Below are 25,708 nucleotides of genomic sequence, written 5' to 3'. Positions count from 1 at the left end.
TATCAGGGTTATTCTCATTCAAGCTATGAATCCGAGCTTAACGGCCGGGTTTTACATCACCCTGCCTTCCAACGCCAGCTCCCAAGTCTTTTCAGACAATTCGATAGCTCAATTCAGAGTAAGCTTGGCACAACACCTCGATCTACAAGGCGACTGGGAGGTCGGGCTGGCTGAACTGTCATACCCACATACTTGGCTAAACGTTCCAGAAAACCGGACTACTTTTGACGTCATACACTTGAAGTGTGATGAGGCTTCTAAGGAGAGTGCGACGGAGCGTGGAGAATATTCTGTCACAAGTCTACAGATTCCTGAGGGGTATTATGATTCACCTGATAAAATTACCAAGGCCATACAAGCTGCCTTGTACAAAAGATGTGAAAACCACATACGTTTTCTCTACAACTCGCTGACAAGTCGATTTTTTTTTCAAGGAACAGGGGACTACAAAATACGCTTTAATCCGCCGTTGACACATATTTTAGGTCTAGATGCAGGTGTATGGTACACCTGCGACACCCGGGGCACTCAGGCTCCGTACCCCGCGGATATAAGTGCGGGGCTTTCACATTTTTTTCTTTATACCGATGTTATTCAACACCAACTGGTCGGTGACGTACTGGCTCCGCTACTAAGGACAATCACAGTGACAGGGGCGCCCAAAGAAACAGTGTTTAATAGCTTTAACCCAGTTTATTACATGCCAGTTAACAGGAAGCATATTGAGGACATCTCGATCGAGGTCAAGACAGACCAGAACAAACCTGTGGAGTTTAAACACGGAAAAGTTATCGTCACACTACATTTCAGACCCCGTTTTTTTTAAAAGATGGTAATGCTAGAGACACACCCGGATCTCCATCGATTTGTGGAATACTATGAGACTCAGGCAGGGGGCGCTCTACCAGGATTCCACGGTACACCTGTTCAATATGGCCGGGGGTTGGGTTCCATCTTCGCCAAACTGTTCCGTTTTGTAAGCCCGCTACTCAGGAGAGGTTTCAGCATGGCTAAGCCTCATCTACAGACAGCAGCTAAAAACATAGCATCGGACGTAGCTGGGCGTGTCGTGGAACGATTTAAAAACAATAACAAGGTGTCCTCACAACAAGGATCCGGCTTAATGGTCCTAGCACGCAGGCCTGTAAGAAGACCTACGCAAAGACTCGTCAGAAAGGGGCGGGGTCGTCAGAAGCAGCGTAAAAAGCGACGCAGCGTGTCTAGGAGGAGAACAGTCTCCAGAACAAAGCGTAGAAGAAGCAACTTGGATATCTTTTCCTAATTCACTCTGACACGAAATGGCGCTGATCCACCACCGGTCTCAAGAATGCAGCATGGCCGAGCTGGATTTGTTTAGCCCGCCATTAACGCAATTATCCATCGACCATAGCCATTATGTCGAAATGCTACCAATATCAGCTCTCACCGAAGGAGGCCCTATTGAGTTTTTTATTCCAGGGGATGGCTCAAAGTATTTGGATTTGGCTGACACATTGCTTCAGCTACAATTAAAGGTTACGCGCGCCGATGGATCAGACCTACCCGCGCAGGAGCGCGTCGGCATAATTAATTATCCACTAAACAGTATTTTTTCACAAGTAGATGTCACGCTCGGCGACCGTCTTATCTCTCAATCGAGTGCCACGCATCCATACCGAGCTATCATAGAAACTTTATTAAATTTTTCTGATTCGACTTTGAAAAGTCAATTTACAGCGTCGATGTTCCATAAAGACACGCGCGGCCAGATGGAGTCCACTGCTCTCGAGGGGGAAAATGTGAACGAAGGGCTAGTTAAACGCGCCCAGCGCGTTGTGGGTTCGAGACCCTTTCAAGTCATCGGACCTCTGCATGCGGATATATTATTTTGTGAACGCCTCTTACTAAACAATGTGGATTTGCGCATCAAACTTATTAAAGCAAACGATGACTTTTGTCTCATGGCTCCAGCCGGGTCCGATCACAAATTGAGGATATTAAGCGCCTCCCTCTTCGTGAAGAGAGTCGCCGTCTCGCCGGCCATAGCCCTCGGCCACGCAGCTGCACTCAACAAAGAAAACGCGCTGTACCCGTTATCACGTATTAACATAAAGACATATACCATTCCACAAAATTCGAGGAGTTGTCAACAAGACAATCTTTTTCTTGGGCCGATTCCACGTTATGTGGTTTTAAGTCTAGTATCCCACAATAATTTTGTCGGGAGGAGGCACGGTAATCCGTTTAATTTTCATCATTTTGACTTAGAATTTCTCTCCCTGTGCTCGGAAGGACGTCAGATCCCGTCTAAAGCGTTTCAGCCGCAATTTGACGGCGGTAACGTGGAGCGAGAGTTCTATAATCTGTACACGGCGACTGGAAGACATTTGAAAGACTTACCTCTGTGCATTGATCGCGATGACTTTTTATCCGGCTATGCTCTGTACGTCTTCAACCTGGCGGCGAGTGACGACTCTGCTGCTTTTTCCGCGCTCACTAGCGGCAGCGTCCGATTGGAGATGAGGTTCCGAGCAGCATTGCCCCAAACCGTCACCTTAATTGTCTACGCGTGCTACGACTCCATTTTGGAAATAAATTCTAAACGCGAGGTGTTATTGGATTATTACTGATAGAGGATGAATGGCAAAGCACTGGAAACGCTTATGAAACGACTCCAAGGCAAGTTATTCGGCGGTGTTTATGCTTCGGATGAACTAGCTTATTTAAACCCCGCGTCAACAACATTTTATATTGTGAATACACACCCGCGAAGCCGACCCGGAGAACACTGGCTGGCATTAACGATGGAGTCGAACGGGACAGCTACTTTTTTTGACGCTTACGGATATTCACCAGATTTCAATTACTATCCACACACCATCATGTCTTTCTTGGAAAAACACGCGCTACGGATATATTATCACAACCGCCAGCTGCAAAATGAACTCTCGGTGACATGCGGGCAGCATTGTGTGTTTTACCTAGCCCACCGTGGATGCGGTATGTCTTATGATGACGTCTTAGCGTGTTACAGTAATGACACACTTAAAAATGATGCTATGGTTTCTGCTTTTGTCAAGCATTATCAGGCCTGTACTACCAATGTGTGCGCAGGTCAACAAACCTGTTCGTATGAAAAATTTAAGAAATACCATTGTCTGTAGACGTTTGATTTGTTCAAAAAAAATTTATTGAATAAAAATGGTGAAAAATGTAAAAGCACACGTCTCAGTCTCATTATTCGCTATGGGGTAAATCCTATCCACTTGCGCACAGATGGAGGTGACTTCTTCCTACGTGGTCTTCTCTTTTTACAACTCGAGACCCCACCGTCAGGGGGAACGGTTTCGTTCAAACCGCCGTTCAGCTTCACGTTTCTGAACTGCTGGCGGGCGCCGGCGTTAGTCACAAGGGATTCCGGTATGTTGATCTCATACAGCGTCTGCAGGAACACCTCCCATCCTCTAGGTGGCGGTGACGATGTTGACTTGCCAGCTGCTGTCAAATGTTTAAGCAGATCTGTCATATGAGATCCCCTCACAGCATTGGCTTGGTAGATGAATTCATGCCTAGACGTCCATTTTATCCCATGCTCTGTTAATTTTTTTAGCACGCACAACGCATTTTTCCGATATCTGATTGGTATGTTTTGAACCAGCTCCTGCCATGACTCCCCCTCCATTACGTCTTCCTTTGCCGTTTTCTTTTCTTCTTCGATGACGTCTTTGACAACGGATTTGAGCGCCCCCTGGTGGTCTGGAGTTTCCTGGGTAACCCTTACGACTGTTTTTTCCATCTCTTTTTCCCCCTGCTTAATGAGACTTAAGTAACGCTGCATCAGAGATTCATACTTTTTTATTTTTTCAAATTGAGTTAAGGACCGGTCTTCTAACACATCCCTTATTCTAGTGTCCAAATCTTGTTCTGCTTTCTCACGTATATTAGGGGTGGTACTTCTTAATCGTTCCAGCTGTTGCGGTGAGATGAGGTACATCTTGTCTGCAGATTTAAGGGACATTTTTCTTCAGTCTTTTTTTATCAAGCCGCCTATGAGACTCCCCACGACCGGTGCCAATGTTGCCAGAAGGGGGAAAATGAATCCACCCCTTTGCTTCAAAGCGGCGCGTTTTCTCTTCAGACTCTTTTTCTTGTCAGCGAGCAGGCGGAAGATGTTTTTTTGTTTTTTCAACTTTCTGAGTTGACAGGTAGTCAGCGGGATGTTCCCTCTCACGAGATTAAGTGCAATCTCACATAAAGCCTTAATTAGACTATCAGGGCTTTGAGCTAAGATGTGCTTACGCTCACCTGTTTTGGCACGAAACAGAGCCCTAAGTAGAGCTGCATTGCTTTTTATTAGCTGAGACATATTATAATTTCGGGAGGTAAACAGTAGGCCACTGATTTGGCAATAACCCTGTCCTTAGTCTGTATTGTTCTGGGCAGTTGGGCGTCAAGTCGACGACTAAATAGCCGTGAGGAGGGCGCGTCGCATCCTCAAAAGCCTCTAAGAAATACTTTTTTTTTGTTGGGAGGATCTGATTAGCCAACACGCTAACCTGCAATTTGTCTCGGGGGTTTTTAAACAAAATTAAATGCGTACTATTCAGACTTATTGCACGGCTGTATTTACCTTGGTGAAAAATGTTTTGGCTTATGAAAATTACACTCATGTTTAAATGATGTCTATATTGTGTAAAGATTTTCACGACTTCAGGGTGGTCCGAAGCTTGGAAAATTAGGTCATCAAGAATTATGAGATGACTTTGATCCCTAGGAAATAAACTTTCATCATCAAATGAATCAGGGAGGCCCTTGAGAAATTTTATCTGTTTATTCAACTTTTTCAATTCATCATACATGGGCTGCATCGATGTGTAAATCCAGACAACATTTTGAGGCAGATTTTTAATGACATGAGCATGGTTTTGTAATGCATTTTTCACAAAATAGGTCTTTCCCGAGGAGCTGGGCCCACAAATGAGTATTGAGAATGGCGGCTGGAGCCGTGGGTCAAACTCAGTTTCTGCTAAATCCATTTTTTTTTTTTCCCCCCCTAAGATTTAATAGCCAAATGGTAGCGTTTTCCCACCAGCCAACACTCTCCGTTTGTCAAACACGACGCGCACCCTTTTGAGAAATGAAGCATTTTTCAAATGAAAGCCTTTTTTATCGCGAGTAATCGTGTGTTGTGGTGTGTAGATACAATCAGAGTGTTCGCCGCCGTGGTTATTAACATATCCATCAACCAATTGCTTAAAGCTGTCAAAATTGACATGCTGTCCACATTCAAATGTCTGTGTAATACCTTTTACCTTCATCACAGTTTTTTGAGAATTCCGAGTTCGGTAGGCATAAGATTTTGGCCCGGCGGAAACAAACGTCTCGATACTTTCTCCAGGCTCAAGCTCATTTGATAAATCACCGAGATAGGGACCTAGCTTGAGCTGTGTCTGTCCAGCGCCTGTGGTGTAGATTAGACTGTCTGTGTCCATATAAATGAGACGCTCCTGTAGCTGCTCCAAATACTCGTACATAATTAGTCTGGCATACGAAGTAGTCATACATGCGACAAATACATTCGACGTTGGACCTGGTAGCACGACATTCTCCTTCCTGAAAATATACTGAATCATCGCCACATCATCGTTAATAAAGTCAAAATATTTGATTTCATACAGACCTGAGAACAAAATTTTAAAAAACTCATCAGCGTTTTTCACAAATTGTGTCTGAGTCATGTTATCTCGTTGACCAAATTTCCCCCAGAGACTGTTTAAACACAATTTAGCAACCTGTCTTTTACCCGGGTTCATTTGAATGGAATCGGGATCAAGCTGGATGCCTTGGTGTGTCCGGTAGTCCTGAATGTACTGCTCCTTCTCTGCGGGGGTAACGACATTTGCAGGGTAGCCTGACGCCTCCTGCTTGTCTTTCAGAAAAGCAGAGATATATTTTTTGAATATCTCGGTGCTCGAATGCTCAAAATGCCACACCTCGGATATTTTCCCAACTCTGTAGCCTAATGAGACAGCCTTGTTAAACTCAAAAGTCGTCCACACGCCAGTCAGACACCTGGCTGAGTCGTCGTGTGTGCATTCGGTGGCTTGATTGTTCTCCTCAGCACAGGTGCGGCATAGTGTGAATACAAGTTTGCCTCGGGCTGTTTTGAAGGGGAGCACCGGGAAATAAAGCCGTCTTGGCGGGTGCACCTCTGCTCTGATGAAACCAAAAAATTTGGTTAGATCGTCACCAAAGTTGTTGTGGATAACAGTGGGGTGTCCAATGGGATATTCACATTTATGGTTTACTGTGGGATACAGACTAACGACGTCGACGTAAGATACATTCTCATCAGGTTTTGCTGTGTAACTCAACACGAAAGCATTTGTTCTCCCGCCGAAAAGCGCGTCTCTCGGCTTAAGAGGTTTAGGGAACTCTGATCTGGAGAGAAACTCTCTCACCTCCGGGTCTGACTGCTTAAGCGCGACCCATTCATGCTCCCACATAACAGTCAGTCGCACGCCAGGTACTGCTCTCAGAAGCTGGTGTTTCCTCTGACAAGCGGCGTACAGCTCTGCAAAAGGACGTTTTGTCAGCGGACACGCCCTCTCTAGGTCAAAACAAATGGGACAGCCGTGAAAAAAACATCCTTCGTATTCCCAGACATAAATGACATTATCTGAAACGTAACAAAAGCCGTCGACGTGTAAGCCCGCGACCTTTTGCTCGCCGCCGTTCATGGCATGTCTTATATGCACACCTTTTTTATAAGCCACCCACATCAAGTATTGTATCGAATCGTGGGAGAAGGCTTTGTGTTGTCGTCTGTATTCATCAGGTGGTGTTATGGCCAGAGTGTTGACCTCCAGGTAATTCGACCTGAAAACGGTCATGCATGCAGATGCAATCGTCACACAATTAAAAGGGTCGACACGTGTAGCCTTTAAAAAAGCATCACGAAATTTTTGACAGCCTAACGCAAGAATGTCCACGTCGTTCCGACAGTACATTAAGACCTCTTTTTTGAAGTCAAAAACACCTCCGCACTCGGCATTGTACCAAGCATAGAATTTTGACCGCTCGCTGGGTGACATGCGGTCGGGGGCGTAATATTCCGGTTGCGGATATGGCCCAACATAATTCATATTTGCTTCGCTGCTGAAGATGTGTGGGAAATACCCCTTCAGCTTGTCCTCAAAACCGAGAGCTTTTGGCATGGCGCTCAACTTCATCGTTAAAAACGATAAGGAGTCGATAAATCTCAATTTGTAACTAGCGTCCTGCATGCAAATAACCTTTGAACCTTGCATAATTGGTTTAAGATTTATACCCAGCTCTAGCATTTTAGAGATCAGAATGTAGGAATCAAAACCTCTCGAGTTATGACCCAGAAGAACATAATTTTTGAATCTAGGTTGCCTAAAATGTCGGATGAAACGTTCAGCGCAGTCTAATCCGTAAAATGTGTGTTCAGCTCCAGACAATGTTTTTGCACATACTAAGAAGGGTACATGTTTACCGTCAGCCGATACAAATGTCTCAAAATCATAAAATAGCAATTTTTCGTTAGGGGGTGCTGCTCGTATTGGTTGAATGTAGCACTGGTGTTGGCTTCTAGCGAGGTCATCCGTGTCCAACGGCACGTCACACAGTCGACATTTAGCTACTGGGCAAACGTGGGCTCTCGACTGACCCCCCACCCGGGTGTAATATAGCAGACTGCATTGTTGACACTTCTTATACCGTTCGCAAATGCTCGCGCTCAAACCACTTGCCTGCAACAGGACTCTCTCTTTGTGTTTAGCATAGCAGAGCCTGTTATGACAGATTTTGTGACAATCGTTGCATTGGATTATTTCACGTCTGCTTTGTCTGCATGTAGAGTTACCGCAGACATTACAGCTGTGGGAGCATGTGTGGGTGTGTAGACTTTGGTGACCTTTGTAACACCCCTTACAAAAGTAGCTATAGCCTACAAATTGAGCTGGATTTTTAACGCCGTAAAAATGACTTTCTTTTAAAAGCACTATCAGAGCGTCTGGCGACTTTGCGGCATCGGTTTCAAAATGCATTTGGGGTTTACCGAGGTCGTCATCCCAAATCAAAACCACAATTTTACGATTTAAAACCCTTTCAAATTTGTGTATGTCACCGAGCCCTGCTAGGGTTTGAATATCCAATCCCACCGCAGCTTGTATTTCTTTAGCCCTCGCTATTAAATTTTCGGTTGTTAGTTTGCTATCAATCAATCCGGCCAATGAAATTGCTAAACAGAGATTATTGTTTTGGGGCGGCGGTATGCAAAGACTACGTCGTTTTTTACGAATAACCTCACTCCCAAGCATCTGTGATAGTTTTCTCCTACATCCGCCACCGCCTTTTTTGTCTTTGGCTATTTTAACAACTAATTCCAACCTCGAGTCGCAAAGAACTTCACCGTTTGATTGTACCACCCTGTCAAACAAATTTTGAAAACCTTGACGTATGTCTTCAGAATCGCCATCCATTTGTAAAATATCATTTTGACTAACGCCGTCACCAATTATCTCAATTTGGATAATGTCACCGCGAGATGCTAGTTCGAGCACGTTGTCGACCTGACGATCTATGTTAGCCATTACGCCGTTGTAAAAGACTGAAAAATCAGGTGGGCGATCGTCTAATGGTGGAATCAAATCGAGTCTGATCTCAAGAGCATTGAATTTAGATCTGTTAATTAATTCACCCCCAATCTGTGGTTCGCTAGGTTCTGGGGAAATGTGCTGATGTACACTGTCATGTGTAACGAGAGGTCCGGTCACCGCAGATACCCCAGCCAGCAAAGCATCTTGTGGTACTGATGTTGGAGGATGCTCTGACGACGTCGAGCATCCTCCAACATCTGCATCTTGTGGTACTGATGTTGGAGGATGCTCTGACGACGTCGAGCATCCTCCAACATCTGCATCTTGTGGTACTGATGTTGGAGGATGCTCTGACGACGTCGAGCATCCCATAACATCAGCATCACAGTTTGTTGTGGCGGGGTCTTTAAGGGGGGTTGTATACACCTCCCGCACGGGTGGGCTTAAGCAATCTGGAGAGGTGGGAGTTTGGACTATCTCATCAGATGCGTTTGGCTCATGCGGCTGATTTAAAAGCCTGAGCGCCTCGTTGAGTGGATTGAAAAAGTCTACAAAATCATCTATCATACGAATATGAAAAAATGGATCATTGTCCTCAACATCTTGTGGTGCAGATGTTGGAGGATGCTCTGACGACGCCGAGCATCCTCCATCAGCAACATCACAGATTGTTGCTGCGGGGTCATTAAGGGGGGCTGTATACACCTCCCGCACGGGTGGGCTTAAGCAATCTGGAGAGGTGGGAGTTTGGACTATCTCATCAGATGCGTTTGGCTCATGCGGCTGATTTAAAAGCCTGAGTGCCTCGTTGAGTGGATTGAAAAAGTCTACAAAATCATCTATCATACGAATATGAAAAAATGGATCATTGTCCAGCTCTGTTGAAAAAGACTCGGGTTGTTCCACCACAATTTCATTGTTTATTTGCGTCACAATATTTTGTAGATCGTGCGGTACTTCGTCATTAACGCCAGCCATTATATACAAAACAAAAAACAAAAAAACAAAAAAAAAAATCAGAAAATATGACCTCCCCCACAAACCTTCACACATCAAATAAAATTAGAGTGGATGGATACCACGACATCACCAATCGTAATCGATACTGATGGCTTGGTTATTCTTGTCGAGGTTGCAGGATGTTCTTCATGCTGTGCCACCAAGGTGCTCGCTGGAGAAGGCTGATCTTCACGACCTCGAGCAGGGCTCAACGGTGGGGTAGGCACCCCCACACTGCTATGTGTAGACGCCGAATCTAAGTTTGGATGACCTCCTCGACGTTGTCTAGAAGCGGAATCAGGTCTCGGGCGGTCCTCGTAGGGTGTGGAGATTTGCAGTTGAATTGTGTGTCTTATTGGACCTCCGCCGGCTGGAATAGACAAACGCAACGGTGTGAGCTAGTTGGTAAAATCAATTTAAATAGAATCTTAATATTGTTCAGAAAAGACTTACGTCCACGGGTGTCAACCACTCGCACGGCATCTGTTAAAAAATAGATGGCTTTAGCGTTCAACCCTCAACCAATACAATTTTTGGAAATATGAGAAAATGCATACCATCTGTTGAAACATCAATTAAAGGGTCCGTCTGGGTCGATACATCGGTTTGAACACCTTGAAATATTTACAGCAAATCATGTCATGAGAAAATGTTGAACATGTACACACGCCTAAAGTAAACAAATGTGTCAATCGACCACTAATCGGTGTTGTTTTATGAATGAAAAAACACTTACGGAGATTAACATCGCCAAACCCGGCCTGTATCTCTGCATCTGTAGGAGAAAAGTATATTGATAAACCTTTAATAAATAAAATATGGCTGATAAATAAAATAAAAATGGCTGCCAGTGATGTCACAAAATAGCCGACACCGATGTCTATCAAACATGCTGCATCCGTGCGTAGTGTTAGTCAAGCAAAATGGCGGTGTATGTTGTTGTAAAAACAAAATAGAACATATTTCACGAAAAGTTGTGGGGCTGGAAAAAACAAAATGGACCCCTGTGATGTCACAAAATGGCCGACGCCGATGTCTATCAAACATGCTGCATCCGTGCGTGGTGTTAGACACGCACGTGGTGTTAGTCAAGCAAAATGGCGGTGTATGTTGTTGTAAAAACAAAATAGAGCATATTTCACGAAAAAGTTGTGGGGCTGGAAAAAACAAAATGGACCCCTGTGATGTCACAAAATGGCCGACGCCGATGTCTATCAAACATGCTGCATCCGTGCGTGGTGTTAGACACGCACGTGGTGTTAGTCAAGCAAAATGGCGGTGTATGTTGTTGTAAAAACAAAATAGAACATATTTCACGAAAAAGTTGTGGGGCTGGAAAAACAAAATGGATGTACTCCGACTTAGGAAATGTTTGCGTGAGCGCACTCTGTATCCAACCTAATAAACAATGCATGCGTTATGATGTATCGCACGTGGCAAAAAAAAAAAAGTTGTCGTTGGTAGTTTAAAACCCGTAATGTTTCCACGTGTGAAAGAATTTTTTTTTTTTTTTTTTTTTTTTTTTTTACTTGCTGGTTTAGTAAAATAAAAAAGACAAACTCACCAACACCCCGCGTTGTCTGTGGTGGTGGTGGCGTAATAGTCCCGTAGCTCGAGCGTCGGTCCACCGAGGTACCGATGTTTTTCTTCTTTTCTTTTCTTTTTTCTTTTCCAAAAGAAAAATAAAAAGCGAACGTTTTGTATAGTTCCCATTTAAGCGTTTGATTTTCAATATTGCAAAACGCATACTCACGAGGTGGAAGATATATCCCAGGCGTGCACAGCTCTATCAACGTGGATGGCGGCGTTGGTGTCAGTAGCCTTTGTCCACATTCAAAATATGACTCTTGACTCCCATAATATTTGGGGTCTGCCCATTCAGGGAGCCAACGTCGTCTACCCCCCGCTTCGTCGTCGTCCTCGTCGGATGATAACTCCGGGAAATATAATCCCGCGGTCGCCTCTGGACGATGTACCACAATATGACCTGCGTTGTCCACGGTAGCATATGACGTAGTTGCTAATTGGCTGTCGCGCATGCGTCCATTCTCGCCCTCGAAGCCGTCTAAAGCCGCTGTATCGCCGTGTTTTGAGTAGAAGTCATCATAATGCCTTACAAGTTCTGGTAGGGAAAAAAGACATGGTTTCTCCAGTTGCTTTTAAAATACAAAATGGTGGTCAATAGAATGCATACCCGCGTCTGTGAGATCAAACGCATCAGCATCTGTTGAAAAGGAGGCATGTTTAAACATTTTTATCACTGGTGTACTCAACCCCGCGCTGTGAAAAATATATTTAAAAAAGAGCGTTTACCTGTATTCTGTGGCTTTTTAGGATGTGTATTGATCACTGTGGGAATTAAAATAAAATTAAAAAAGACATCATGTCAACACATCACATATTAAGTTTCAATTAAGTTAAAATAGATCATACTTTTCCCAATCAATGTCTTTTCTCCTCAGCGGTCAGCGTTTGGGTTGTAGGTAAAGGAGCTATGCTCTGTCTGGCGAGCGAAGTATATAACCATCGCCAAGGTGTGAAAATGCTTTGTTTTAAAGAAACATGAATAAGTAACTCCACCTTTTTTTTTTAAATAGTGGAGGGTCTCTAGATGGCGCTCGAGTTCTATGTATCACATGGCATCAGCTTCTCAACGCGTTGCAGACATGTTTTATATTAAAAAAAAAAAAAAAAAAAAAACTTCACCTAAGTCAATAGAAAGGCTATGTCTACAGTTATTCAAACATTAAATCTACTTTACGGTCAAACATTCAGGTTTGGAAATTGTATCATGTTTCAGGGGCATGGCGTTCATGTTTATAGGGCGTGGTTTTCAGCTATGTCATCAACTTTTCAAACCCCACCACAAACCTTATAGGGCTGCTCAAAAATGGGGGCGGAGATTCGCGAGGTGTAATGAAACATGTGGGAAATCAGTATCCCACGACAACGCGAGGATGATGCATCTTAAAAAGCTTGTCTCCATTTCAGTAACATTGCTGGTAGGTCGCTATTTAACTCTTATTTGGATGCTTTGCATTAAATAGAGCATGCTAACTGACAAAAGCTCTTGTAAAATAAATTAAAGTAATCATAGAACATGCTAGCTATCAAAAACCGTAGAGAAGATTGAATAAACTCACCTGGAGCAGCTTCAGGCTAGCTGTAGTGTCATCAATGTTGATCATGGTCGGTCCTGTCCTCACGTTGAAAAGACTTTTAAAACTTTTAGCTCAACAAAACCGTGAAAGTCAGGAAATTTGGTCCACAGCCGGGGAGGAAAGATGCTTCGCAGCGCGCTCTTAAGGTAGGCTAACCAGAAATGACTTTTTAACATTGCATGGCTAAACTAACCTAATCGCTGGGACCACCCCACGCCGATCACGTGGTCCTACATAGGTGGGGCTGTCTGGACATGTCTCAACTATTCTTCTCATCAAAGACGCCCCACAACACCTGCATGGCGGACCCCCCGCCGAACGCAGACGCAGTGTCTCACCACGAACACACAGCCCGCTTCCTCCTAAACCCCTCGCCACGTTGGGAGACCCCAAATAACAAAAGACTACCAGACACCCTGGCGCCTCAGCTCCACAGGTTTCCTCTCACACCTACACACGAACCAGACTTCAGAGACACCCAATAACCATAGTTCTTTAACAGGTGTCAAAAGGAACACCTAACAATACCATATTTTTGACTGTTGCACAAAAGGGACGTTGCTTACGTCATCCATCAAAAGGTCATTTGCATAAATTTGACAGGTGCTGGCCAATTATCTTTTTTGCAATGCCTTACATGTGTGCATGTTATTTTTTGTTTACACACACAGCGGCACTATGGATATAAGAAAATAAAGTGAAGGGAAATAATAAATTATTCAAACACGGAATAATTTTTTGAGTGGATGTGGACGAGACGTTTCATTGAAGCTAAACATGAAAGCAGCATAAACCAATCAATCAGTTGAATGTCAATGTCATTTTAACAGTTTAACAACAAACATCTGATTTCAAAGTTGTTGTAAACTATTAAATCAGCAAAGTGTAAGCTCTTTCTTGTGATGATTCAGTTTGATCAGTTTAGTTACTATAATACATATTTTAATCATAATTCATGTGGTTCTTGGCTAGACTTCATTCTTTTTTACTTGTCATCGACTGAGCAGCGATTCACATTTCACAGCTTTTAATGTCCACCTTTTGTCCCTGAAATGCACCGCCAAATGTTTACATTGTTATTTTATGTTGTCATTTTCTGAAGGAATCGTGGGCCTCCAGCACTCTGGGGTTCTGGTTTACTGAGTTACTTGAGCGTAACCGGCAGTTTCAGGCTTGGATCTTCGAGGGGCGACCAAACTGCTTCTGGATGACTGGCTTCTTCAACCCGCAGGGCTTTCTGACAGCCATGAGACAGGTACACACAGCACTGGGCTACATGTCCACAACTGAGGGTGTCACCAAACGCTAGGGAAAGTGAAAGGTTACCATAAGGTCACATGTGCAAACAGTCACAGGTGTTCAAATGCCTCAAGCAAATGGAGCAAAATGAGTATAGGACGAATTGTGTTGCTTTTAGATCTGGAAGGTGCTATATACTGCACATAAATGTTTGATTAATTACTTTACATGCAGGGAATTTGTTTCTATAATTGGTATAATGCAGCAGTGACTACATGATTATTAATTTTAAACCTGTACGATGGTAGTACTAGTGCCCTCAAAAACTCATAAAAAAAGAGGTTTCTGGCTCAGGTTGAAATCCTAGCTCGATGCATACAGTCATGTGAAAAAATTAGGTCACTCCATTAAATATTCAGTTCTTTATTAAGAAATGTTTACATGTCAATGTCTGATTTGTTTTTCCTTATCTCTGAGGGGAAAAAAGGGATTTAATTGCGGGCAAACAACAAAATGTATCATTGTTTTACTCATAACCCAAATATGTCAACAAAAATACATATTCTGACTGAGGAAAAAGTTAGGACACCCTACCACCGAATAGCTAGTCTTACCCCTTTCAAGGAAGTTCACCCCGAGAGTAGACCGCAAGATGTTAAATGAAATCTCCAAAAACCCTAAAATGTAATCACGGAACCTATAGGCGGCTCCTGCTACTCTCGATGTGAAAGTATATGCCCCTTAAATCAGAAAGCGACTTCACAAGTATAACCTTCATGGGATGTGTCCAAGGAGGAAACTTTTGCTCTCCAAGAAGAACATGAAGGCCAGACTGAAATTTGCCAGAGTGAATGTAGACAAAGACTAGGACTTCTGGAATAATGTTCTTTGGACAGATGAATCTGAAATTAAATTATGTGGAATTATTTGGCGTAAACCCAATATAGCCTTCCAGGAAAAGAACCTCAAACCAACTGTGAAGCATGGAGGTGGAAGTATCATGGTTTGGGGATGCTTTGCTGCAGCAGGACCTGGCCAGCTCACCATCATAGAATCCACCATGAATTATATCGTGTATCAGAGGATGCTTGAGGAACATGTGAGATCATCAAAATTAAAGCTGAAGCGAAACTGGAATCTGCAACATTACCATGACCCAAAACATTCCAGTAAATCCACAAAGACTTGCTGAAAAGGAATAAATGGCAGAGTCAAAGCCCAGATCTTAATCCCATTGAGATGGTATGGGGTGACTTAAAAATGGCTGTATATGCAAGAAACCCCTCAAATATCTCACAGCTGAGAGTATTTTGCGCTGAGATGTGGGGCAAACTTTCTTCAGACCAATGTCAAAGACTGGTAGGTGGCTACAAGAAGCGTCTCACTGAAGCCATTTCAGCCAAAGAAGGTAACACTAGCTGTTAGGTGGTAGGGTGTCCTAACTTTTTCCTCTGTTAGAATATGCATTTTCGTTGATATATTTGGTTTAATGAGTAAAACAATGTTAATTTTTGTTGTTTACCTGCAATTAAATCACTTTCTTTCCCAGAGATAAATGAAAAACAAGATCAGACATTGATATGTGAACATTTCTTAATAAAGAACTGAATATTTAATGGGGTATCCTAATTTTTTCACATGACTGTATGTGCTTTTCACATTTGTGACTTCAAATCTTTCTAGTTTACACACAAAAGATTTTCATGTCTGAGTAATAACATTGCCTGAAATGATTCAACTATTACATTCCTTCTATTATATTGGCTCTCTTAGTTTCCCCTTTGCTCTTTTTCTAGTCATATTCGATTGATTTTCTTCCTGTTGGCGCACATTTCGCAAACAATTTAGTTGATGGAGTGTACTTCTTCGCTCAACAGTGTTTTGATTTAACCTTTATTTCAGCCTTGTTATCAACATTGATTCTTTTGTTGAAAGACATCATATTTCACCTTTGCTGTTGATTCTGCTCATATGTCTAACACGTCTTCCTTCAGGAAATCACCCGGGCCAATAAAGGCTGGGCGTTGGACCGTATGGTGCTTTGTAACGAAGTGACCAAGTGGATGAAAGATGACATCATGCAGCCCCCAGCCGAGGGTGTGTATGTCTATGGCCTCCATCTGGAGGGTGCTGGCTGGGATCGTCGCAACTGCAAACTCATTGATTCCAAACCCAAAGTCCTTTTTGAGATGATGCCCGTAATCCGGATGTATGCAGAGAATAATGGTAAGATTGTTAATTCACGTTTGTGGGCACATAGTGAATTAAACCTTTTCCTGATTTTGGGTATTTAGAAACACACCATTTCCAGCCTCCTCTCAATTTTCCTTCCACACACGCTGACTGACAGAGCAATTTAGCTCAAGTATTGATTGATGGCACTAATGTTTTTTCATGATAAGAAAAGACTTTTTTTCAGCTAACACCATCCCTCAGTTTTTTTCTTTAAAGGCAACACCCTGCTGTGTTTATAATTGAGGCAGACTGGTAAAACGTGTGGATACGTAGGGGTCTAGATTGATCATACGTACTGTCAAGACTGTTTCTATTTTATTGACTGACAACAGACATGGGTCAAATTCCTCCCAAAAATATGTTTTGACTTTGCTACACTTTCATTGCTGACATTAAACGTACCACAACGTGTTTTAAACAGCAAGCAAGAAATGAAAAACAAAATTCACTTAATAACATTAACATATAATTTTTGTATTCATTAAATTATAGTAGCATCTTCATACAGATTTGTTTGGCAAATTGGCTTTAATTTTCAGTATTGAAGACCTACATGACACCTAAACATTTGTCTCATGAAATCAAGAAGTGAACACAGCAAAACTCTTTGGGGTTTATAATGATAAGGGTTTGAAATTTGATGAATAATACGACAATTATTTATAACTTCTATACAGCCTAGCATGTTTATGATCTCGGAATAGCTTTGAGTTTGTTGAGTATCATCAAAATTTAAAACAACTACAGTGGTACCTCGACATACGATTGCTTTGACACACCATCTTTTTGACAGCCGACGTAAAATTTGACTCGCTATTAGTTTCTACATTCGATGACATGCTCGAAATACGACGCTTTATAACAACTTCGCAGTTTCATTGTTTTCCCGCAAGACGGACGCACGGCGGATTTTCGCGTCAGAGAAATCGAACTGGGCTCCAAGCAGAGGTTGCGCTAGACTTTTTCGTTGTCTGTCATTTTGACTGACAGGGTCATAAAAATCCGGTCATAATCTATTTTTACCCGTCACTTAAATTTTTAAAATGTTAATAATGACATATTCAATAGTATTTAGTTTTCATTCATCTTTAATTAATATTCTGTCCGAACAAGCTTAACAGAGAATCCACACCGCGCCATCACACATCAAGCAGCTGTGCGTTATTAGCGCCTAGCTTGCCTTGAACATGGCTTTTTAGGAAGGGTCGGACTTGACAAGTCATAAAAAAAAAAAATAAATAAAATAAAATAAAATAAAAGGGTTTGAGGATAAGCCTGAGAATGATCGGTTTTCTCTCTGCACCATATAAGCAATATTTCAACATTGCTTACACGGCCGAGAGTCGGGGCAAACTGCTCGTATGTGTGTGTGACATGCACGAACAGTGCGTGCATGCTATCGATCCATATACTTTGAATATAAACCTGTACAGGGATTATTTATGCCTGTTATTTGTGTCCTCTTTTTAATAAGGAAAATATGATATCCCTGGAATGACGGATGACAGCCAGCATGTGTGATTGTATGGTCATTTGTTTTGATGCTTCTGCGCATGCGGGTCGTCTTGCTCAGCGCATGTCGGACTGCGAATTAGTGCGCATGCGTAATACTTGAACAGTCTCAATGGACAGACAGACAGGCAGACTGAACGGGCACGCCAAAAAAACAGATATGACAAAAAATCGGATTCGTGCATTAAGACCTGTAGTATGAACGTAGCCATAGGCTTGTTGCTGTTAAAAAGAGGACACAAATAACAGGCATATATTATCCCCGTTTAGGCTTATATTCAAAGTATATGGATCGATAGCATGCATGCACTGTGCCCCGACTCTCTGTTGAAATATTGCTTATATGGAGCAGAGAGAAAACCGACCTATTTTTATTTTTTTATGACTGTTGTCAAGTCCGACCCTTCCTAAAAAGCCGTGTTCAAGGCAAGCTAGGCGCTAATAACGCACAGCTGCATCGCTACCGTAGCTACCGTACCGTCTCTCGCTTTTTGATGACGTGATTGCTGCATTAAATCCGATTTGCGGGACTGGACAGTACAGACCGCCGCGGCAGTCTGGAAAAATGTGGCCCAGATCGGATTTAGACCACATACGAAAGTGACTCAGATCGGATTTGAAATGGTCCCGTTCTATGCGACTTGTCACGTTCAGACCCTCAAGTTAATGCCTCACTCGAGTCGGAAAAACACGAAAAAATCGGATTCGTGCATTAAGACCTGTAGTATGAACGTAGCTGTATTAACGTAGCCTTATTAGTTCGGACGCTCAGTTGCCTTGACATTTTTCCGAGTAAGGCCAACGACGTCATGCATCAAGAGAGACAATAGCTAATTAATATGCTCACTCGCCACCCTGTGGTCTGGGGTGTGACTTGCAACCTGTCAAAATGATGGATGGACTTCAGTTTTTTCCGTCACCGTTTTAAAAAACCGGTCAACGACGGAAAATTTTCGGTTAACGCGACACCTGGTTCCAAGAATGTCAGTGCAGGTGGTGAAAAAAGTAAAAAAGATGAGCTTACCATTAAAATGAAAATGGAAATGATAAAAGATGAGAGTGGGGTGTGCATCCGTGATTCCCGTGAACTGGCTCAACAATATGGCCGTAGACTGTCTATGATCTCGGCGGTCCTCCTCCGTTCGCCAGTCTTAAGTTAAGGTGACAATTATTATTATTGTAACATCGCCCAAAAAAATTGCCAGAATTGTCAGATTTTTAATCATTTATTTCAGAACTTGTGCAACACAACATGCCTACTGTCCCCCGCAACTGAACAAGTGAAGTGAAAATAAAAAGTCTTCCATCACTCTGACGCATCAGCTATGCGATGCGTTCAGGTACACCATGCAAAAATACATCTGCACCATTAGAACCCAATCCGTTACATTATTACAGGTATTATTATTAGTAGTATTATAATATTATTATTCCGATTTTTATTCATTCTTTGTAATTGTGTCATGGGTGAGCGGCATGGAGGACCCAAATGTAGGAAAACAAATGCAGGGAGGCAATGCAGGGTGGCGGTGATCTCAAAATGGTTTTAATAATAACTAAAAGTCCAAAAAGGCAAAGTACAAACCAAACTCAAGAAGAACAAAAGACTGTGGATCAAAACTTACTCAAACAGGCACAAGGGCTTGGACGAAGCTACAGACACTGGGATAGACACATGGCTTGACAATGACCCAACAAGAAGTGAACATAAACTGCGAGCTTAACTACACAGACATGGGGTAACGAGAAAATAAGACACAGGTGGTTGATACAAGAGGGAGCGGATTGGTCGAGACACAAGGAGCAGGCAAAACAGGTGAAATCAATTGGTAATCACAATGACCAGACACACTAGGGCAAAATCTTAACAAAACTCTACTCAAGGCATGACAAATTGCTGTTTGCAACAGTACCAGCAGTATATTTTAAGGATTTACTTCAGGTTTTCGGGCTATGGAACGAATTAATAGAATTGTAATGTATTCTTATGGGAAAATCTTGCTCGACATGCGACCATTTCGACTTAAAAGCAAGGTCTTGGAACGAATTAACTTCTTATGTAGAGGTACCACTATATTTCAAAGCAATGACGTCAAATGATGTTGCAATAACGGCAATTCAAGGATAAGTACTTTGGCACGATTATTGAGATCTTCATCAGGTGCCTGCCAGTGATGAAACTTTTTTTCCTTCACATCTTTCATTTATTTATTTTTCAAATTAGATGTACCTTTCCTCACATTCTGCAGGAACGAAGGACGGCCGCCTTTATTCCTGTCCAATCTACAAAAAGCCAGTTAGGACGGACTTGAACTACATTGCAGCGGTTGACCTTAAGACCTCCCTTGCTCCAGAACACTGGATCCTGCGGGGTGTGGCACTCCTCTGTGATGTCAAATGATCACTAATCGACTATTTCAATGTGTGGTAAAATGGTTCACCTTAAAAAGTAGAAGAAAAATTAAGTCTGCACCGAAGTATATGCAACTAGTTATTCAATTGATGCCCAGATTTGATTTTTCTTTTTGTTACATGAGCTGATCATCATATTGGAGCTGTATTAATATGAGATGGGGCTTTGCAAGGCAAAAGCCCAGATAGTAAAATTCCCTTTTTACATTTTTTTTTTTTTTTTTTTTGAATGTCGTTTCTCCTGCGCGCCACATAAAAAACGGAATTTTCGCGCGACGCAGGGAATTTTTCGAATGACCCTGAAAAACAATAAAGAAAATTTTCAAATGTAATAGTCCTACAATTTGTAGGACGGTAAGGGGCATAAAACTTGTATACAGAAATTGCCATAAACTTATGACTCCCCCAAAATTTGCCAAAAACTTGCCCATTCATTTTCAATGGAAAAAAAAACCAAACAAAAAAAAAACTGTGTGCCCGAATCAACGAAAGACCTGGTATTGACAGGAAGGGTCCCCGAAATGTCCCCAGATTAACAGGAAGTGACCTAATATCAACAGTACGTGTCCCTGAAATGTTCCCAAATCAACAGGAAGTGATCTAATATCAGCAGGTAGTCTTCTGAAAAGTGCCCAAATCAACATTAAGTGACCTGGTATCAACAGGACTTCTCCCTGAAATATCCCCAAATCAAAAGAAAGTGACCTGATATCAAGAGGACGTGTCCCCGAAATGTCCCCAAATCGACAGGATGGGACGTGATATCAACAGGACTTTCTCCATTGGAGTTTCTAGTTATTATTGTTCTCATTTTTAAAAAAGCATACTAAGAAAGAAATACACAAAGATTTATTGATTTGTTTTTAAGAAAAAAACAACTTAATCAACAAAACATCAAAACACTTTTTGAGTAGTATTTTCTTTTCTTACAAAACCACCATACCACAACACTTACTTATAGCTAACCTCTACACAGATACAAGCAGAAACCCTACACATATGTAATCTCTACCCGTTTTTCTTTTACAATGTGTGAGGTTAACCTGCTTGTGTTGTGCAAATAGCCAATTTTGACAAGTTGATTCAAGTGTAAAAACATAGCCCTACATGAATATTTTACTAAATTCATTCATTCATAGACATTCATTGCCTCATGCTTCTAAAAAGGTAGATGTAGTTATATATTCACGTTTCTATGTCCGAAACTTTAGTCAGGAGGTATTCCTCTGTATTGTTTTGTAGTCCTCATTTTAATAAAAGACAATTCAACAACCTCCTGGCCTGTATCTTTCAATTAAAGCACGTCAAATTGTGTCATTTTCATTGGTCACGCTGAGCTGGTTATTTTCAAAGTAGAACAAAAGGCTTTCTTGTTGTTCTCCACACACTTTCACATCACACATCAGCCTTAATCCAACTCGTCATGTGTAACGCGAATGGAATACAGTCTTCTTTTTGATGCGATAAACTGCCGCGGCAATAAACTCTTTGAAGCATGCCAGAATTGAGTTAGTATATTTTGGATTGCTTATAGAGCAGAACTTACTTGGTTTGCCCGATTCATGCCACTTGGGCTTTCCTAATCCAATATTCAAATTATAATACAGTGGTATGAAAAAGTATCTGAACCTTTTGGAATTTCTCACATTTCTGCATAAAATCACCATCAAATGTGATCTGATCTTTGTCAAATGACATAAGGGGGAAAAATAAGTACGTGAACCCTCTGCCTAAGGAGAATTAAAGAGCAATTGAAACCAATTTTTACCAAACAATTTAAATCAGGTCCAAATCACTGATGAATAGTTTAAAGCTGCCCTGCCCACTATAAAACGCACACTTGGTAATAATTGTCTTGATGAGAAGCATTGTCTGATGTGCATCATGGCTCGGTTCGGTCAAAAGAGCTGTCTGAAAATCTGCGATCAAGGATTGTTGTATAAAGCTGGGAAGGGATACAAAACCATCTCTAAAAGTCTAGATGTTCATCAATCAAAATTCAGAGACGTTGTCTACAAATGGAGAGAGTTTGACACTCACAGTTGCTTTTCTCCCAAGGAGAGGCCGTCCACCAAAGATAACGCCAAGAGTTCAGCGCAGAATAATAATAATAATAGAGGTAAAAAAAGAACCATATAGTGCTTGCTAAAAGCTTACAGAAATCATTGGTACAGTCCAATATCACTATGCACACATCAACTATAAGTAAAACTATAGCCAAGAATGGTGTTCATGGGAGGACTCTACGGAAGAAGCAACTGCTGTCTAAAAACCATTGTTGCTCGTTTAATGTTCGCAAAAAAGCACATGGACACTCCACAGAAGTTGTGTCAATATATTTTGTTGACTGATGAAACCAAAGTTGAATTGTTTGGGAATAACACACAACGTCATGTGTGGGGGAAAAATGTAACAGCTCACCAACATCAACACCTCATCCCCACTGTGAAGCATGGTGGAGGGAGTTTCATGATTTGGGGCTGTTTTGCTGTCTCAGGGCCTAGACCACTTGCAATCCTTATTGGAAGAATGACCTCCAAAGTTTGTCAGAATGTTTTGCTGGAAAACTTGAGGCCATCTGTCAGACAGTTGAAGCTAAAAAGAGGATGGGTGCTGCAAAAAGACAACGATCCAAAAGAAAGAAGTAAATCAACTTCAGAATGGTTTTAGAAGAACAAAATACTCATTCATGAGCGGCCAGGTCAAAGTCCAGACATGAACCCCATTGAGATGTTGTGGCATGACTTGAAGACAGTGATTCACGCCAGACATCACAGGAATCTGACTGAAATACAGCAGTTTTGTAGAAAAGAATGGGCTAATATTAGTCCTGATCGATGAGCCAGACTGATCTGCAGCTACAGGAAGCGTCTGGTTGTAGTTATTGCTGCCAAAGAGGGGCCACAAAATACTAAATGTGAAGGTTCACTAACTTATTTTTCCACCTTCTGTCATTGTTTGCATGCTATCCTCATTAAAGTACGAAAACCCATAAATGTTTGGGTGGTTTTAGTTAAAGCAGACAGTTATTTTGACAAAGATCAGATCACATTTGATGGTAATTTTATGCAGAAATGTGAGAAATTTCAAAAGGTTCAGATACTTTGTCACATCACTGTAGATGTTTTTTATTTCCTACTTGCTGTACATGCTACACGTAGATAAGTGACAAATATATACTACAACTGTGGCAAGGCAACATAAACTTTCTTTTTTTTTATTATTATACAATATGCAAATACAAATGCTTTCACTGCCACTAAAAAAATCTCCAACCTGATATCAGTATAACAACAGTATAACTCAAGTCTCATGGCACCAAATTCCCTTGAGACAGTGAGCGGGTCATTTCTGTGTGAACAAAGTAAGTTTTGAGCTCTCCTTTGCCCTTGACGTTAATGATGCCTCGACAGGAGCACATGTAGCCCAGTGTTAGAAGGATGCGGCTGGTTTCCTCTGTCACCTGCAAATGGGGAAAAAGTTGATTAGGCCCATCCAGTTTTTATTTTTCTCATCATATGAATGCTAACCAATGGCACATGCTATTTTACTTAGAACTCTTATCTTTCTACACTGCAAAAACACCTCCTTAAAATATTTAAATTCCCTTGTTTTTAGTGTAAATCTCCTAGAGATAAATGAAATTATCTCCCAGTGCTTCAAGTAAATTTTACTAAGATTTCTTGAAACAAGAAAAAAAAAGAAGCTGAAAATAGGCTTAACAGACTTATTTCAGGCAATAATATATTTAATCTTAAAAAAAAAAAACAAGAGCTTTACACACTCATTTTAAGTAATATTTTGTGTATAACAAGCAAAAATTACTTATTCTAAACAGCAAATTAAGGAAAAAAAAAAAAAAAAAACAAGCAAAAAATCAAGTAGATTCAATCTGTAAAAAAAAGCATTAAACACTCTAAGCAACATATTGTTTAGAGCAGGGGTGTCCAAACTTTTTGCAAAGGGGGCCAGATTTAGTGTGGTAAAAATTTGGGGGGGCCGACCTTAGCTTACGTCCTTTACGTAGAACGATATATTTAAGCAAATTTTAGCAAGGCATTCTGTGTGTCACATTTTCATTATTATTATTTTTTTATTAATAATTTCAACAGTCTCGCAACTACCCTTTGTGGCGTTCTCCTTCGACTTTCGGGCTCTTGCGAAATACTGCTGCTGTAAAATTAAACTAGCTTCAAGTTGCTTCAATTTCTCGCTACGCATCTTCCCTGTAATCTTGTTGTACACGTCAGCATGTCTTGTTTGGTAATATCGCCTCACGTTGAACTCTTTAAAAACAGCGACTGTCTCTTTGTAAATGAGGCAGACACAGTTGTTGCGTATTTTAGTGAAGAAATAGTCCAATTTCCACCTATCCTTGACGGTCGGCCATCGCAGTCAACTTTCTTTATTTTTTTTTTGTTGATTGTCGCCATTTTAGAAAATTGGGAGTAAAGGGTCACACGGGGTAATGTTGCTTAGAGTGCTGCTGCCTTTTAGTGGGTAAAGGAGGAGCAGCATTTAAGGTGTAAGCTACTTCATATGCTGGTAGCAGTACTGCTGACCAATTTATTAAGTCTGTGTGCGGGCCAGACATTATTGATTTTATGACAGAGGCTGGGGGCCGGATGAAATTTGATCACGGGCCATATTTGGCCCCCGGGCCGGACTTTGGACATGTCTGGTTTAGAGCAAGCAAAAAAATAGATTTACTCATTCTAAGCAACAAATCTAGGGAATTAAGCCTTAGAAAAGCTTAAGTCTCCTATTCTAAGCAACAGAACAACTCGGTTAAATCGTTAAATAAACTTGAAACACTTGTTTTCAAAGATTAAAATGTTTTGTTACCAGTGTTGTTAATCGTACTTGAAAAAGGAATGAATTACATTTACAAATTTACTTCTCCCAAAAAGCAATTGAGTTAGTGACTCAGTTACCTGATTTTAAGAGTAATTAGTTACTTGGCAAAGTAATTGGTGTTACTTTTAATTGTTTTTTTTTTTCATTCCAAACAAAAAAAAAAAACATAGGTCAACCTATGTGAAGTTCAAAGCATTTTTGGGACAGCTGGCCCTAGCCCAATTCTTTACCCTAAACTCAAATAAACACAGTAGTATTGCAGATATCGTGATAACTAGATAACCTTTGCAATGTTTGGAAGTCATTTAATGTTGTAAATCAACCGTAAAAGTTGTTAAAATTGCTCCTGTTATAGGATTAGTTCCCTTCTGTCTAATTTCGATATGTGAAAGTTTTATAACTGCTTCATCATTTAAAGATACAGGGTGACCCCAAAAAAAGTTTACACTGCCATAATACAACTTAAATGCCATATTTATTCAGTTTAGAATTAGAATTTAATCACAAATTATACATTATTGTAAAGAACATGTACAGTACACTATTTTTCAATGTGTCCTCCCTTAAGTGTCACAACAGCCTCCAGGCGCCTGCGGAACGCTTGACAGGTCTTCTTTATGTAGGATGCTGTCATCTTTTCCCAAGATCTAACAATGGACCTCTCCAAGGCTGCCACAGAAGTTTGTGGCT

At 41.4% G+C, this 25,708-nt stretch overlaps 3 protein-coding genes across 14 annotated transcripts in view; 1 reads left to right on the top strand and 2 right to left on the bottom strand.

Moving 5' to 3' along the window:
- dnah5 (dynein, axonemal, heavy chain 5) overlaps nucleotides 1-21,526 on the top strand; it is a 173,918-nt gene extending 152,392 nt beyond the window's left edge. For 7 of the 11 annotated variants that reach the window (XM_057835038.1, XM_057835042.1, XM_057835040.1 and 4 more), the window contains 3 exons: nucleotides 13,866-14,018; nucleotides 15,997-16,228; nucleotides 19,999-21,525. In XM_057835038.1, the coding sequence (XP_057691021.1) occupies nucleotides 13,866-14,018; nucleotides 15,997-16,228; nucleotides 19,999-20,150 (537 nt within the window). In that variant the 3' untranslated portion in view covers nucleotides 20,151-21,525. Of the gene's footprint in view, nucleotides 1-12,834; nucleotides 12,910-13,001; nucleotides 13,386-13,865; nucleotides 14,019-15,996; nucleotides 16,229-19,998 lie in introns of those variants that run through there. The other 4 variants (XM_057835036.1, XM_057835035.1, XM_057835045.1 and 1 more) reach the window with 3 other exon arrangements.
- On the bottom strand, nucleotides 9,641-13,398 carry LOC130915200 (uncharacterized). 2 transcript variants are annotated; one of them, XM_057835053.1, is made up of 9 exons: nucleotides 12,036-13,398; nucleotides 11,916-11,951; nucleotides 11,797-11,826; nucleotides 11,356-11,724; nucleotides 11,167-11,268; nucleotides 10,339-10,377; nucleotides 10,160-10,216; nucleotides 10,056-10,085; nucleotides 9,641-9,972 (listed from the first exon to the last, which is right to left on the bottom strand). In XM_057835053.1, coding segments are annotated over exons 1-9 (981 nt in total). In that variant the 5' UTR covers nucleotides 12,037-13,398; the 3' UTR covers nucleotides 9,641-9,655. The 2 variants fall into 2 exon arrangements, with proteins under 2 accessions (XP_057691036.1, XP_057691035.1); XM_057835052.1 differs by having other exon boundaries at nucleotides 11,167-11,724.
- The window catches only part of adcy2a (adenylate cyclase 2a), a 91,396-nt gene continuing 84,313 nt past the window's right edge, over nucleotides 18,626-25,708 (bottom strand). Inside the window, exon 25 of the mRNA XM_057835050.1 lies at nucleotides 18,626-23,624. Coding sequence (XP_057691033.1) covers nucleotides 23,472-23,624 — 153 coding nt within the window. The 3' untranslated portion in view covers nucleotides 18,626-23,471. The remainder of the gene's footprint in view (nucleotides 23,625-25,708) is intronic.

Source organism: Corythoichthys intestinalis, chromosome 4 (assembly GCF_030265065.1).
Source record: "Corythoichthys intestinalis isolate RoL2023-P3 chromosome 4, ASM3026506v1, whole genome shotgun sequence".
NCBI lineage: Eukaryota > Metazoa > Chordata > Actinopteri > Syngnathiformes > Syngnathidae > Corythoichthys > Corythoichthys intestinalis.
Note: the sequence above shows the minus strand (reverse complement) of the source record. Positions and strands in the feature narration are given on the sequence as shown.

Bases quoted from the DNA above. Each gene is read 5' to 3' on its own strand.
- LOC130915200 (XM_057835052.1), bottom strand. The intron at 10,217-10,338 runs GTAAGTGTTTTT...AAATATTTCAAG, and splicing joins GTTTGGCGATGTTAATCTCC to GTGTTCAAACCGATGTATCG. The intron at 9,973-10,055 runs GTAAGTCTTTTC...TGTCTATTCCAG, and splicing joins AGTGGTTGACACCCGTGGAC to CCGGCGGAGGTCCAATAAGA.